Below are 17,014 nucleotides of genomic sequence, written 5' to 3'. Positions count from 1 at the left end.
CCTGATGTAGCGGTAATATAATCTTGGTACAGGCCACAGGACACCCTCAACCAACTAAAATAAATGCTCAATGATGGCACAAAATTTTATTAATACTTTTAACACGTATTTAAGTCCCAAAAATATAAACTCTTCAACATTGTTTATTAAACATTGCATTAAGTATTTGTGCATAAAACGTTTCTGCATAGTGCAGTTTATCCACTACATTCCACATCCTTGGCCAAGCCATCACAGGGTTCATACTCAGTCTGACCCCAAAAATTTAAGGGCTTTTTAGGGGCATTCTTAGGGGCTGACACGAAAAATTTAGGGCCGACACAGAAAAAATTTAGGGCCGACACAAAAAAATTTAGGGCCATCGTGGGTGCCATCAACCGTTCTTGTTTCATCAAATGTTCCAGTACCTCAGTACCTGTGACAGTGATCACCTGTCGCCCCTTGTGGTAGTTCTCATTGATATGACCATTGTCAATGTCTTCACATAACAGTCTACAGAAAAACAGATTCTAACTACAATTGCGACGATATACACAAATATCTTCTACTGATGTCTGTCTCAGCACCCCTACTCTAGCTCCTTGAGCCTACCCAGTGCCTCCTCTATTTGTTGCTGCAGAGGTGCCAAAGTGGCTCTCTTGTCCTTTGCTCTGCCTGAGTGCATTGGCCTCAGTGATAAACCTCAGATTCCTCTTTTCTTCTGCCTTCTCAATAAGCGTAGATATGTCAGTCTCTATTCTAGCTTTTTTGGCTTTGAGGCAGTAGAGATGAAAAGTGGGCAGCGATGCCAAATGGAGCCAGGTACAAAGTCTTCCTTTCCCCACAGTGGTAGTTTTTAGCAATGTCACTGTCTGGGAACATGACTGCAAACACTTTCGAATTATTTTCACAAGATTTGTAACTGTAATGGCTGCAGATCACTTTTAAAGTCCACACGATCTCTGCCTTTAACGAGTCCGTATTCGTGTATTGAACTACGTTCATAAAGCCTGACTTCCGGCTGGTTGAAGTCGATGACTGGACACCTGTAGGTGCGCATGCACTGCTAGTACCACTGCCTGAAGTTGATGCTACACTATCTTGATATTTTAGAAACAGATTTATACCAACGGAACATGAGAGAGTCTTCGCCAAATCAGCGTGTCTCCTGTTTTTCCGGTGCGACTCCAGCGCTTTGACGCCCATCTTTTCAAGCTGGTAACTCTGCTTGCACAGATGGCAGTAAAACATGTGCCGATCTTTTGGATCTCAACGAACCCAGCTCCCAAACTCCTTACTTTCAACTCAAGCATATTGAAAAATGCACTTCCCCATGATACAAGTTGGATCGATGAAAGAACTACGCAATGTCGTAACAAAGACGAAATGAAATGCCTAATCACGGAAACAAACAATGGAATATCGACAAGATGGAGACAAGTCGTCAACACGGTGACTTCCGTTGACAATTTACGGCTGTTTTGGACGCCAGACGGATCGCTATTTTTTTTAAAATAAAAGATAATTTTTTGGCGGAAGAGGTCCTCCCTTTAATTTTTTTAAATTTAAGGCCTTTTTAGGGGCTTTACCGGTTTTCGCGTATTTTTAAGGACTTTTAGGAGGCCCTAAATGCACCTTCGAAAATTTAGGGTTTTTTAGGGACTTTTAGGGCCGCGTGCGAACCCTGCATCAAAAGAAGCATTATGACTCATCTCCAATCCGGAAAAGGTCTGTAGTAGCTTTATTTGGTGCATCGCTGTAGAACTCATCATTGATGACTTGAAATATTTTTTTAATCCCAAGAGTTTGGGCTGTGCAACACAACCTCTCCCCCTCTATTTGGCTTCAATCCGTAGCATTTTCACTATGGCGTCAGGTGGCTATCAAAACGTAAACTCAAACTACGTAGAAACAAGTGTAATGGGCACATTTTTTAAAAAGCGAGCATTTCAATTGTGTGTGCTCTCCCGTTTTTTTAATCTCCCCAAGACAATCCTATTACATAGTTTGAGTTCACGTTGTTTTGATACCCAACTGAAGCCACTGAGGCGAGCTATCGTTGTTTCGGATTGCGTCGTGACTTCCGGGTTGCCGGCATCATCGGCACGAGTGATGACATTTCTTTTAAAAGCAGCTGCACAACTAGCTGTTGAAGTCGACATTTTTTTGTGTTGGTTTAAGTTAAAACAAACTCAAGGACAGTTGTTTCTGATCTTTGGTGCGGGTAGCAACAAAGATGCTACGCTAACAATCGTAAAATTCAAGCTCCTAGAGGAGCTCTGAGAGCTCAGGTTGGAGGCGCACATTACCGTAATATATATAAATGTATAACATAAGACATCGAATATCATATCGAGATGTATATGTATACGATTTTTTTACCACGTTATGTACCTGTATACACCTATACAATGTGATTGTATTTTTTATTTTTCATCCATAACCAAATATAATGCGCTCTATTAACTTTTTGAAAATATTTTTGGAAAAATTTGCGCATTATTTTTGAGAAATTACGGTATCTGTCAGCCAATCAAGTACGGAGTGGGACAGTTTCTGTATTGGCTACCCCAAAGGAAGACTGAGAAAATCTTATGTGAAACATATCATATACAGCCCACAAGCTAGCAAAATATGTTAAAAGCAAATGACTTTGAAGAGCTTCTTCGACCTCTATGGTCTTCAATATCTTTTACTGCAGATTTGAAATAGACACTTTCACTCCCACACACACACACCAATGTCACACCACCGTCCACTCCACTGTTTAACATCCATGAGAGGGACGTGAGGCAGCTCTTTAAACAACAAAAGATCAACAAAGCGCCGGGCCCAGACCTTGTGTCCCCATCCTGCCTCAAACTCTGCGCAGACCAACTTGCTCCTGTCTTCACAAAGATCTTCAACAGGTCTCTAGAACTGCGTGAAGTACCACTCTGCTTCAAACGCTCTACAATCATACCGGTCCCCCAAAAAGCAGCAGTCTCAGGTCTTCATGACTACAGGCCTGTGTCATCCATCCTTGACATCTGCGGTCATGAAATCCATTGAACGCCTTGTGCTGGACCACCTCAAGTGCGTCAAAGGTCTCCAGCTGGACCCACTGCAGTTTGCCTATCGAGCTAACAGGTCTGCGGATGATGCCACCAACATGGGTTCTGCCCTTCATCCTTGAACATCTCGACAGTGAGGAAACTTATCCAAGGATCCTGTTTGTGGACTTCAGCTCTGCGTTTAACACCATCATTCCTGAACTCCTCTCCTCCAAACTTCTCCAGCTAAGCATCTTGCCTGCCATCAGAGAATCTACAACTTCCTGACGGGTAGGACACAGCTGGGAAGGCTAGGGGACACTGCCTCATCAACACACACTCTCAGCACTGGGGCACCCCAAGGTTGTGTCCTCTCCCCTCTGCTCTTTTTGCCCTACACAAACGATTGCACCTCGAGGCACACAGCTGTCAAACTCCCAAAGTTCGCAGATGATACCACAGTCATCGGTCTCATCAAAGATGGCGACAAGTCTGCGTATCAACAAAAAGCGGCGAGACTGGAGCTTTGGTGTGGCCAACAAGACTTTGTGTTGAATGCTCTATAGACTGTAGAGATGATTGTGGACTTCAGGAGGTATCCCTCTGCACAGTTACCGCTCACACTGTCCAACTGTCTTGTGTCAACAGTAAAGACCTTCAAGTTCTTGGGAATTACAGTGTCACAGGAACTGAAGTGGGAGATGAACATCAACTCCATCCTCAAAAAAGTCCAGCAAAGGATGTACTTCTTGCAGCTTCTGAGAAAGCACGGGCTGTCACAAGAGCTGTTGAGAGAGTTCTACACAGCGGTCATCCACTCAGTACTGTGTACCTTCATCACAGTGTGGTTTGTAGCTGCCACAAAAAAGGACAAATTCCGACTGCAACAGACAAAACCGCTGAACGGATTGTCGGCACCACCCTCCCCACCCGTGAAGACTTGCACGTCACTCGAACTAGGACCAGACCAGGCAGGATCCTTTTGGAACCTACATTCCTTGGCCACTAGCTCCTCCAGCTCCTTCCAACTAGCAGGCAAGTAAACTGTTTTTTCCCTCTAGCAATTAAGCCATTGAATTCTTGCTCTGAGAACCCACTATTTTCTCCCTTGTGCCGTTGTTGGGACACACCTCCCCATCCCCTTGGTCCAATCAGCATTAGTAATAAATACTGTAGACTATTGCACGATTCGTCACTTTAAACTGCTCCCTTTGTACAATTGTCATTGCACTATAACGGAACCGCCAAAGGGTTAAGGCACTCTGTACAAGCTTGACATAGGTCTGCATCTTGCACATCTGTGACTCTTATTAGGAATAGTTTCAATAACTGAATGTCTCTTGTTCTTTGTTCTTGTTAGTTTATCTGTTCTTTAATGTGAATGTCGTACCACGGCGGCATCGACTGCAGGAGACAAAATCTTTGCGTGTTTTTACATACTTGGCCATTAAAGCTAATTCTGATAGACTATGAGTAGTTTTCCATCACCTCTTGTCATTAGATGGCAATTTGTAAAACAATGTCTTGTATTGTGATATAAAATTAAGGTAATTATTTTTCCTTTGTGGTTAGCTTTACAGTGAACTCCAACTCAGGTGTCAATAAACAGCTTAAATCATGCTCAAATTTGTATTAATCGCCTACCCTTGTGCTACACTAATCACCTACTTTATAGGTTGGAAAGTATGAGTTACAGGTCATCATTTTTTTTTATTGGTACTGAAAGGCATTGATAGATGCGCGTTGATAACGTTTTCCATGAATATCGGTCAATCATGAGATGTAGCTAATCAATCAAACCAACACTAAATTACATGAAGACAAAGTACTCCCACTGACTCTTATTTGCCACCGGTATGCTGGCACTGTTTGGAGCCCATCTTAGACTTGCAATGAAAGATACAAAATCAGAGATGCTTTTATTTTTAAAAACCACATTGCTCATGCTAATTTCACGTTTTCTTAGGCTTCCCCTACAACACACAAAATGAACTGTGCTGCAGTTAATCATCAAAAGATACAATAAGACTGGCTCTTTGAAGAGAAAGAAGCCCAGGGCTCCTTCTAATTACAATTACAATGACAATAAAAATTACATCTATTTTGAATTATTTGTTTTTATTTGTTTCGTACCATCAAAAAACTGCTTCACGTGAAACAATTCTGTGGTTTGGATTGCTGCTCGAGATGCTCAAAGAACTGAGGTCCACCAAGGTCTTGATTGACGAGATGCACAATGCTGGTTCAGACTCCGGATTTTTGAACGTTCTTAGTAATTTTCTTCTAAATATTGGTCCAAATCCCAAAATGACTTGACTCCCATACCATGGACTATAAATTCCATTACATAGGTCTTCATCTTATCACTCAAGTATCATTAAGAGTTTTGTTACCGAGTTCCTTGTACAGTCCTGTTGATATGCCGGCCAGTAAGGACAGGGTGATGAGGTCTCCTAGGCTAGCAGCAATAGGTGTGGCCACATTATCTGGGTTGATGCCAACTTTCCTGGATGCAAGAATCACACCAATCATGATCAGTCCTGTGGGCCAAAGCAGGCAGATATTAATGGTCAGTTTCACTTGTTGTACATCGTCAAAAGTTCTCTCCAAACGTATTTGAACAGCAAGCCAAATTCCATTATATTGACTGTGGAAGGAAAACATTTGGGTTTGACATCAACAGATGAATATGAAACAAGTGATGACCAGTTTTCATTTATATGTATTCGTCGTGGCAGATGACAGATAACTGTAAATATAACATCTGTATTTTTAACAGAACTTTTTTTGATGATCAAACATTCTGGAAGAGAGATTATTAAGAGATTATTAGCGTAAATCATTTACATAAGTATTACATAATTGTATAGGCTTTTGCCACACCATCTTGGGTTTTATTTGGGGGGGCGGTAGGAGGAGACTCTTTTCAGTTTCTTCTATGGCAGAAGAAGCAATGCAAGCTTTCATCCATCCATCCATCCATCCATCCATCCATCCATCCATCAATCCATTTTCTGCACCACTTATCCTAACAAACATCGCAGGAGCGCTGGAGCCCATCCAATCAGGAGGCAGGGTATACCCTGAACTGGTTGCCACCCAATAGATGGAGACACATGGAGACAGACAACAGTTGCACTGACAATCACACCTAAAGGCAATTTAGAGTCTCCAATTAATGCATGGTTTGGTGATGTGGGAGGAAACTGGAGAGCCAGGAAAAAACCCACTCTGATACGGGAAGAACATGCAAATTCCACACAGGGGGAGAACTGTGAAGCCAATGCTCTACAGCTGCCCCACTGTGTCACCTGATACCTCCAAAACATTAGAATTGCAAAACCAACATCTGAAACTGTGTATGGACCTTCAAACGTCTGGGCTCATTAACCCTCATGTTTTGTAATGATGACAGACTTCAATTAAACCTGACGAGTCTGTGTTAATGCTGAATAGCCATGATATTGTGTGAGGTGGTAATTGTGTACCTAGTAGCAAAGACGCAATAAAGGCAGTGGCGACACTGGAGGCACAAAGCAGCACTGCATGCCCCAGTCTAAAGTGGCCCTCTGGAATCCAACCGAAGATCACAGCAGCAATGGAGGCCAGGAACCCAACGACTGTGGCTTGGACCTGAACACATGCACAGAAACATCAAAATATTTTACATTCCTTAGCTACAGATAATGGTTTTGAGACTCTTGGGCTCTATTTTCACAGGCACAGCATCAGTGTTGGCAGAACAAATGCCAGTGTATTCTGATTATTGTGAAAGAGCAAGGCTCACTGCGTGTCTCTGCCAATTTGGCAGACCACTTTGGGCCACAATGGGTGTTCCAGCACTGTGAAGGTGTGCCCTTGGAGATGCACCCGAAAGAGTGACACGTCCATCTGAACTTAGCTCAGCCACATCTTGTGCCACATCTAATTCGTGGTATAAACTAGATTGGCTCTAACATGCTTTTGGTCAGTGCGCAACCAGACAGTAACCAAGGACATACACCATATTGCGAGAAGTGTTTGCTCACCTGGCTTGACTTGCATATGAATTTAAGTGACATCCCATTCCTAATCCATAAGGCTTAATATGACACGTCCAACTTCTGCAGTTATTACAGCTTCAACTCTTCTGAAAATGTCATCAATAGTGTGTTTATGGTAACCTTTGATTATTTAAAGGTCTAATCCAGAGGAAATGTATTTGATTTGTCTATCATACAAATGAGGCTAAAATTTCATTAAAAATATTTTAAAAATTCTAAACACAACACAAATTAAATAAATTAGCATCAAAGACAGTCTCAAGATTTTTTTTGAAATGTCGATTAGATTCGGCAAGTTACGGTTCTCTCCGGAATCTAACGTCACGTCCAGGCAACATTTAGCCAGAGAGTGAAAATCTAGCAAAGATGGTGAGGAGGTGTGTTGCGTACAAAACGCTGACGGAATCACCTTACATGACATAGGCAAGATATGGACCAGGTTTGTGAAGACAAAGCGGGCGCATTGGAGTTACAAGTCAAAGTCGACAGTACTATGTTCCAAGCATTTCACGGAGGACTTTGCTTTGAAAACCCTGTGCAGCATTCACGTGGCTTCGCTAGCAAGTAAGTACGTCTGTGTTCATTTACGTCCATGTTCAATTGTTTAGTATTGACAAGTATCTACCTCGTTTTAAATGTAAATACAATATGATGTTTAGGAGGTGACAAAATTTGGACACTGTATAAAGTTAATATACTGTTGAGGCTGAGGTCTTCCTCAAATTCGACGACAGCAGTGTGTGGGCTCAAGTGTTCGGTGCATTATAATACGGGCTAAATGCATGTAAATAACACGAAGAAAGTGCTAAAAACAATGGACATTATTCTGATCTGACGAAATATTCAAAATTGAAAATATGAATTAAACGTTTTTTGTTTTATCTTGCAGAAAGCCAAGGTTACTACCATGTGCCTGTACAACTATCAACATTGCTTGTTTTTCAAAATAAAAAAAACGTTTGTGTATAATTCACATGCTTACTGCCATGGCCATATCCACAAATGTCAGTTTAGACCCATTATCAGAAGTTGTGTATCTGATGTAGGTTCAAGTGAGAACGAAGAGCTGGCAGACATCATTGAAAGTGCCTATTTGAGTAACAATGTGATCTATCTCCACTGGGACAGACCTCCAGTATCAAGGGATACCACAGTGTTGTGAACCACTTTACTCCCAAGATGTATCACTTTGGATATGATGGGATGAGAAACCAGTAAATGACAATTACTGAATTAGTCTGTAAGATATCAGTTAACTTTCAATTTTGTGTTTGATCGATTACGCTTAGCACCACTTCACTCCAACGAGAATGCTCACCGGGCTCAAGCAAAAGACAAATATGGCAGTTTGATGTTCAACATAACCTTCCAATGGCAAAACAAAGGCATAACACGATGAAGAAGATAATGCAGGATTGTACATTTGGTGAGGCCCCCCCCACCACACAAAAAAAGAAAAAGAAAGAAAAGCAGAACGACACAAAGAAAAGCCCTATCAAAGTATAATATTGTGTATAATTACAAATACTCAGTTGTTGATGTCACAAAGAAGACAGTCAAAATGTAAAGTAAAAACATTTATGATGTAAATTTTATGACAGGGCCACTCGAACAGCTTGACGAAAATTTGACATAGTCAAATGATTCGTCCACGGAAGTAGAATAACTTTGAATGCCAACGAGGGATGTAATCTTTGTTTTCCAGAAAGACTTTCACTATGAGGCTTGCCACTTGCACATTTAACCAATAGGACACAGATGTCAAACTCTGGCCCGCGGCCCAAATTGTAATTATATTTGGCCCGTGAGGCAATTTCAAATTAATATTAGAGGTGGCCCGCTAGTATTACAAGTATGACACACTTGTTTGGTTCCATATCAAAAGGTTAATTTGTTCAACCTTAGCCAGCGGCTTTGTTCAATTTAAAATTTCGGCCCACTGTGAAGTTGTGTTTGACACCCCTGCTATAGGATAAAGGAGTAAACCAGGAAATCAATATCTACATATGTATGAAGTAATGTAATTTCCATGTTTCAGGGTATGTGGAACGCCTGTTAGAAGTGCTCTGGACACTCTACGTGGATGCAGACCAAACGACTTCCTTTGCTGACCCCCAAGCACCACCACCTCTCAGTAGCCAATACACAAAACCAAGCAAAGACTTGGCTATTCAGGATAATTTTTCAAGATTTTTAAATCAAAGCTTTTAAAAGGTTGGGAAAAAAAAAAAATTGAATTTGAAGAAGCCGATTTAAAAACTGTGTTCGGTTTGTTAAACTGAAACTAAATTCTATCCTAATGGAACTTCAGTGGCAGAAGTTTTATGTTACAAACTTCTGACGCATGCTGATAAACCAGTCATGTTGCGTGATGCAAAAAAGTAATGCATTATTCCGGTCTGTTCAATAGTAATTTTCTCAACTTCTGTGAATCTCTGTAAATATGACCTCCATGGTGAAAGCAAGGTGAGGTGGCATACTCTGGATTTGAACTCTCCAGCTCCTAATGACATTATGGAATGAAACAGTATCATATTTAGCATGTGCATATACAAATGTTTATTGTTTAACGTCTTTAAGCGATTTCTTTCATGTCCTTCTCCTGTGAAGGTGTTTCTGCCATAATGGTATTGAAAGACATGCGAGGCTGTCTCCAATACAAATGGGTTTAGGCAGACTGGGTGAAAGCCTTTGTGGTTAACAACGCAAGCCAAGGCGGTTCCATCCAACTTCTGGGTGGTTTCTGTAAATTCCTGACAGCAGCTGCATTCTCCCTGGGAAGGCATTGGCTGGCAATTTCCACATTTACACCTGGGTAAAAAATATAATCGGTTAAAATAATGTTATTTGTTTTGTTTTAAGGATAAAGTTGTATTTCATTACTATCTTTTGCTCGCCAAGATAAGGCTGAAATATTGCCGCTGTGGCGTAAAGCCCTATCATTTATTCTTTCATTATCTCCTGACTAAAGAGAAAACATGACACACTTGAATGTATGCAAAGCTACCTTAACAACGATTAAGAAATGGACAATGTTATCGATATGATCTTTAAACGCAGAACCATACCGAAGGTTTCAATTTTTATTTTATGTCGACTCAGTCGCTAGTACAACAAAAACCAACAAAACGACTCACTGTTGTGTGGAAGCAGCATCAGACGTTTAAACGTGTTTGAATTAGATTATTTCATCAACAAGGTGTATGGTAGATTTTTCGAGGCACTTACCAGTCTGTGTTTTGGGTGCAAAGTTCCAGGTCAGGTCGTCAGGTCTCCCCGAATACCGTCCTTGTGTTGTGCTCGTCAACTCCAGTTCGAACAAATATTGTTGAATTACACCCGCATGGGATGTTTTTCGAACATGGGAAGAATTAGAAAATTCCTTCTCTTCAGTTCTTATCTCTTCCACAGAGCATTCCATAAAAACTTCTTCATCACTGCTGTCTATCTCCTCGAGATCCCACTCACAGCGTGACTGTTTGAATAGGAAGCCATTTTCTTTACTGGGGTTGTCTGGCATAGAAAATTGTGCACTTAGGCGATAATTTATTTCATTTCTGTTGTGTTGAGAATTTAAAAAAAAAAATAATAATTAAATTTTAGTTTGTTTTGTATGATAGACAAATAAAATACATTTCCTCTGGATTAGTGCTTTAACAACTAAGGTTTATTCTTAATGACTACATTATGTTGATATTTTATGGGGAGAGTTGAACTTGAATTTTTTTTTTTTTTTACATTGTTCATGTAACATTTATTAGACCTAAACCTACTCTTTAGTTGCCTGGGCTGAGTGTTTTCAAATGGGCCTAGATGTGCTGGCTTAAAGTGGAGGATGTGTATCTTCAAACCGTGATGACATAGCGTGTTACTAATGGTAACCTTTGTGACTGTGGTCCCAGTCTTTTTAGGTCATTGACCTACAGTTTTAGACTATTCCCTCACCGTTCTCAAGATAATTGATACCCCACTAGGGGAGAATTTCATTCAGACCCATTATCTATCAGAGTCTACAAATGTGAGTGACAGCCCAGTTGTGCATTTTTATTCGGATGGTTCTTTCTGATATAATCACAAAAGAAGAACTGTTAACAGTCCTACCCATGAAAGAACGCATGCGAGGAGCGGACATATTTCAGCATTTAAAAACTAATTAGATTTTTTTAAGAAGATAGGCTCATTACATAGAGATGAAAGTGGACTTTCGTGAAAATTCCTGAAATAACAAATGCGAGCACGAAGAGGGTCCGGGGGCATGCCCCCCCGAGAAATTTTTGAAAATATGGATGGCTGTGGTGCATTCTGGCGATATCTGTTAACAAAATTTAGACAAAAATTGAAAGTAAAATTTCTAAGTCCTGTCCAGAAGTTCCCCAAGGGCCAAGCCGTGATTTTTTGCCCCCCATCTCCCTATCACTGGATGGCACAAAATTTGTCATTAAAATATGCTTAAAATATGCCATCTTATCTCGCGGACAAATGAATTAAGTGAACTATTCAGTGAAAAGACATCTAAAATTGTCCTTTTCCCCGCATTATACATATTATAGTCTAGATATAGAATATACACGAAAATATATCCAAGAATTTCTACACCATACAGCAAAACATGTTAAAGAAGTTGATCTGTAGTAATTACTCTGAACATTTAAGTCTCAAACTTGTTACGTCGCGTTGTACTGATACACTCGATCACATTACTCACTATCTTAGATATAGATCTAGTAATACTAATAGTATAATCAGTTGCCTTTAATATATATATATATATATATATATATATATATATATATATATATATATACATACATATACACAGTGATTAGGGATGGCCTTAAAATAATTTACTGGATTAATATAACATAACTGTAAATTAAAAATAAAATAAACAAATACATAACTAAAATAGAAAACTAAAACTTCAAACCCAGAAATGATAATTTCCAATTTCAACTGATATTAGTAGAACATGATATAAAACGGTATTTAAAATTTTTCATCAATAAAAATTCTTAATCTGACAAACTTTATCTGAATAAAAGTTAAATGCACTGGCCTGTCCAGGAATAAACACGAACGGTCTTTACTTGCAATGTTTTGAAAACGTTCCTGTCGGCAATCGTGACATATTGTTGTGGGGGGCATGCACCACGGGATTGCCGTAAATAGGAGGCCGGCTTGCTTATGTGCACGGGCTCCACGTATTGCCCACACCCGAATCAAGTGACGAGGTGGATGATAGTCTAATGTTGTTGTGTTTTTTTTTTTTTACACCGTCACACTGCCTCGCAATTGACGCAATGAGCACACCTGATGTAATTTCCTTTGACATGCCTCATGATGTTGATGACTTTCGACGTAAATGCGCTCGTATTACGTGAAGCAGTTCTGAACATGTGCTTTCGTACATGCTCCGTACATGCTCAGTACGGTTAACTTGGATTTCCTGTTTCTGGGTGAATACCGGTTGTTTTGGAGCAGGGTTGTTTAGTTAACAACGTTTATGAAATAAACATGTAAATTAATGTCAAGACCACACAAAATAAGCGACGTCTTGAGAGAATCCAAGGGGACGGGCGTTACTGTTCCTAGTGTTAGTACCTCAACGTGGCTACGCTCGAGAAAGCAGAACAACGAACTCAAACACGTTTGCTCAATGTTGTCAACTAATATCCAGATTAGGCAGTTTTTCCTCAATTTTCCGGAGCAATTCTCGTGAAAATTAAAAAATCTGGAATTCCGGGAAAATCTGTAGGATTTTCATCACTAACCCTAATACAGGCTTTTTGTAAATTCTAATAATCTCTGCGCCTGACAAATTCATTTCCCCCAGCATTGAAAAATAGATCTTGAGGTAAAAAAGTTTTATGAAAAAATAGCTATGTTTCTGTGATATACAAATAAAATATAGGTCCTCTGGATTCGACCTTTCAGGGACGTGCAAGAGTAGTCCATGACAAAATCTCAAGTATTGTCCTGATTCTGACTTTTTTGTCTTTTGAGACATTGCGTGACTAACCGACATTAGGGAAGACTTAGGAAGCCTACTCTGAAGCTTCTTTCGCCAACTTTGAGAAATCTACAGTCGAAAGCTTTTTCTCTGAGATAGCAAAGCAGAGCAAATTTATTTATATCGAGCATTTCATCCACAAGGTAACCTAATGTATTTTACATAATTTAAACCATCTGAATACATAAAAATACATTTAAAACAGGAAAAAACAAAAAATAAATATAAAAAATAAAGCAAAAAATATATATAAAAAATGGCAACTTATTCCATTTGTGTGCAGCATAACAGCTAAATGGTGTTTCACCATGTTTGTCTTGGACAATGCGCTCCACTCTTTGACCTGAATCTGTCTATTTCAGAGCTCTACTGGGTTTGTATTCCGTAAGCATTTCTTTCATGTATTCAGGACTTAGACCATTTAGTGATTTATAGACCAGTAGCAGAACTTTAAAATATATTCTATAGCTGAGTGGAACTCAGTTTAAGGACTTTAGAATTGGAGTTATATCGTCTGACCTCTTTGTTCTGGCCAGAACCCGAGCTCCAGCCTTCTGAATGAGCTGCAACTCTTTAATGCTCTTTTTGGAGAGTCCAATTTGAAGACCATTATAGTAGTCAAGTCTACTTGAGATAAAAACATGGATGTGCTTTTCTTTCTTTCTTTCTTTTCTTTTTCTTTCTGCTTGACACATACAAGTCTTCACTCTAGATATGTTCTTCAGATGGTAAAAGGAAGTTTTTGTGATTGATTTGATATGACTGTTGGAAATCAGGACGGAATCTATCAGATCAGGTTTCGGACTTGGTCTCAGTCTGGTTTTCAAAGATAGTGAGACCAGGTATTTTTTACAAACTTTTTAACTAACTAACAGTTCTCTTTTCTTTATCGCCAAAAACAGTCGTCTCAGTTTTGTTGTGGTTTAGTTGAAGAAAATTTTGGCTCATCCAGTTATTTATATGGTTTAGACAGTAACACAACACCTCAATTGAACTGTGGTCATCTAGAGAGTCTGCTTAAATATAACTGTGTGTCATCTACATAGTTTCTTTCGGCTTGTCCCTTTCGCGGTCGCCACAGTGTGTCATCTCACATGAATGCACATATACGTTTGGCACAATTTTTACGCCAGATGCCCTTCCTGATGCAACCCTTCTCAGGGAGTGGAGGCCCCAGTGGGATATGAACCCACAACCCCTGGTTTACCAAACCAGTGCTCTAACCACTGAGCTACGGGGCCTCTGTGTGTCATCTACATATGCTATCAATATTAGCGTTTTGAAAAATGTCATCCAAGGGTAGAATATACATGCTGAACAGGAGGGGTCCAATAAGTGAGCCTTGAGGAACCCCATTACCATTTGTTCCCACATTGCCAGATACTCACTTATGGTTTGGCTTCATCGTACATTCCTTGAAGAAGACAAAAAGGATGCCAAAGACGAAAGCATGCTGAAGTTAATGCTAGGCTCTGCTAGCGTGGATTTCGAATGCCGCGACCATTGACTCACCTCCCAAATCTATGCTCTCTATCCAACAAAATGAACGAGCATCATCTCACAAAGAAAAGGCAAGACTTTGCATGTTCTGCTTCAGAGAGACTTGTCTTTGCGAACGCATTCCCGATGGTCCCGTCATTCTGCGCAGCTTCCAACTAAACCAAGTGGACTGTGGCACGTAGGTATTGGGGAAAACAAAAGGTGGTGGAATATGCTTTTACCTGAATGAGAAAGGGTGTACTGACATCACGGAGCTCACCACACAGTGCAGCCAAGACTCAGCACACTGCAGCCTAGATTCGAGTCACTGTTTTTGAAATGTAAGTCCTTCTACTCACTGAGGGAGTTTACCTCATTCATACTCGCTGGTGTTTTCACCTCCTTAGACTAACGTGAACATTGCAAACGCTGGCCAACCAAATAAAGGAACTTGAAAAAAAAGGCACATAGATTCACTCCTCATTATTCTTGGCAACTTTAATCAAGCAAAACTCAACCACAAACTCAAGCAGCACATTGGCTGTACAACCAGGGAAGATACGATTCTACACCACAGCTATACCAAATCTAAGTCTAAGTCTAAGTCAAGGACTTATCCCATGCTATTCCCCATGCAGCTTTTCACTTATGTGATCACTGTTTAATTCACTTAATACCAACGTACAGACACAAACTTAAATGGGCACAGCCTGTGGTGAAAACACGGACAAACAGGACTAATGTATCTAAGATGGAACTTCCAAACGTCAGGGATGAGAATGACCAACAACCCTGAACTGTTTCCTAGCCAATTGCTAGGTACATATATACAACTATTTACTCTCACATTCACACCTACGGGCAATTTAGAGTCATCAATGAACCAACCATCCTTGCTTTGGGGATGTGGGAGGAAACCCGAGTATCCAGAGAATATTCATGCAGGAAGAACAAACGCCACACAGGTGAGGCTGGATTTGGACGTAGGTCAGGTTTACTTAGGTGTTTTTCTACTGTGTACATTTTGGTTACCTATTAAATGCAGTCCATACATTTTACAGTTTTGCATATATATATATATATATATATATATATATATATATATATATAAATGAATTACAATACGTCTTGGAAAAAATATAAAAGCAGATACAATGTTCATTATGATAGGCATCTGAATTCTTGATGTGTACTTTCAACAAAGAGGTACAAGAAATTTGCTGCTCATTAAAATGCCACTGACACCTAAAACATGAAATCTGCTATGTTGTTAACCCCCAAAAAATTAGCCGGAATGGAATCATCCGTTTGTTCACAGCACATTAGAATGTTGCCGTATAACGATTTTTTTCATTTCCTGCCATGAAAAATCTGTGGACGGTTTTGGGTATTTTGCACACTTACAACTGCGGAGTTGAATATATTTACATGTTGTATAGGCGAGAAATTAGCATTTTTTTCCGCATGTTAGCCAAAATGCTGTCTCTGTGTTCCTGGATTTTGCTTCCATACTCGGGAGGATAGATTCACTCTTAACACGTTTGCAAAAGACCCGATTCGTCGTGAAAAATTGATTGCACAGATGCAAAGGACAAGAGCTTTATGGGTTCCAAATGAAAGGTAGGTGTGTATAGAGCTATAAAAAAAATTTGTTGGGGAGGAACTAATTTGTCTCACGGTTCATAGCATCCGTTACATGTGAATTTAGAATAAATGGTCAAACTATAAAAATATAACAAAGCACTGCACTTCAAAGCACTTGTATTGCGTCTACGATGAAGCAGAACAGGAGGTGGCAGAAATGAAGATGTTGAAGTTCTCTCTAGGAGTGAGCAGGATGGATAGGATTAGAATTGAGTTTATTAGAGGGACAGCCAAAGTTGGATGTTTTGGAGACGAGGTTCGTGAGAGCAGACTTCGATGGTTTGGACATGTCCAGAGGTGAGAGAGTGAGTATATCGGTAGAAGGGTGCTGCGGATGGAGCTGCCAGGCAAAAGTGCGAGAAGAAGGCCAAAGAGAAGGTTGATGGATGTTGTGAGGGAAGACTTGAGGGGAGTTGGGGTTAGAGAGGAAGATGCAGGAGATAGGCTAAGATGGAAAAAGATGACATGCTGTGGCGACACCTAATGGGACAAGCCGAAAGGAAAAGAAGACTTGTATTGCATTTAAGACAATTTAATCACACACAATACAATATAACACAACATAAAACAAAGACAGTTAAGTAGCATGTAACACGAGCTAACTAGCCAAACAAAGTAATGTCACCACAGTCGAACGAATGTTCCAAATGGGCGAATATTATTTCCAGTGAATGTTCCGGACATGTCCAAAAGATGAAATGGCAGTGTGGCGTCTGTGTACTTGTCCAAAAGCAGCAGTATTAAGAAAAACCTCCGTCAACAGCCATCCTTGTCCTTATAGGAACATTCTAGAAATACGTTGGATGCATCCAACAACGTAGTTGTCC

At 40.1% G+C, this 17,014-nt stretch overlaps 1 protein-coding gene across 5 annotated transcripts in view; it reads right to left on the bottom strand.

Moving 5' to 3' along the window:
- The window catches only part of slc41a1 (solute carrier family 41 member 1), a 65,647-nt gene that overhangs the window by 12,835 nt on the left and 35,798 nt on the right, over positions 1–17,014 (bottom strand). For all 5 annotated transcript variants that reach the window (XM_061833545.1, XM_061833544.1, XM_061833548.1 and 2 more), the window contains 2 exons: positions 6,500–6,644; positions 5,405–5,551 (listed from right to left, as the gene is read on the bottom strand). In XM_061833545.1, the coding sequence (XP_061689529.1) occupies positions 5,405–5,551; positions 6,500–6,644 (292 nt within the window). The remainder of the gene's footprint in view (positions 1–5,404; positions 5,552–6,499; positions 6,645–17,014) is intronic.

Source organism: Syngnathoides biaculeatus, chromosome 10 (assembly GCF_019802595.1).
Source record: "Syngnathoides biaculeatus isolate LvHL_M chromosome 10, ASM1980259v1, whole genome shotgun sequence".
In the NCBI taxonomy this organism is placed as follows: Eukaryota; Metazoa; Chordata; class Actinopteri; order Syngnathiformes; family Syngnathidae; genus Syngnathoides; species Syngnathoides biaculeatus.
The sequence above is the reverse complement of the archived record's forward strand: the minus strand, read 5'-3'. Positions and strand labels throughout refer to the sequence as shown.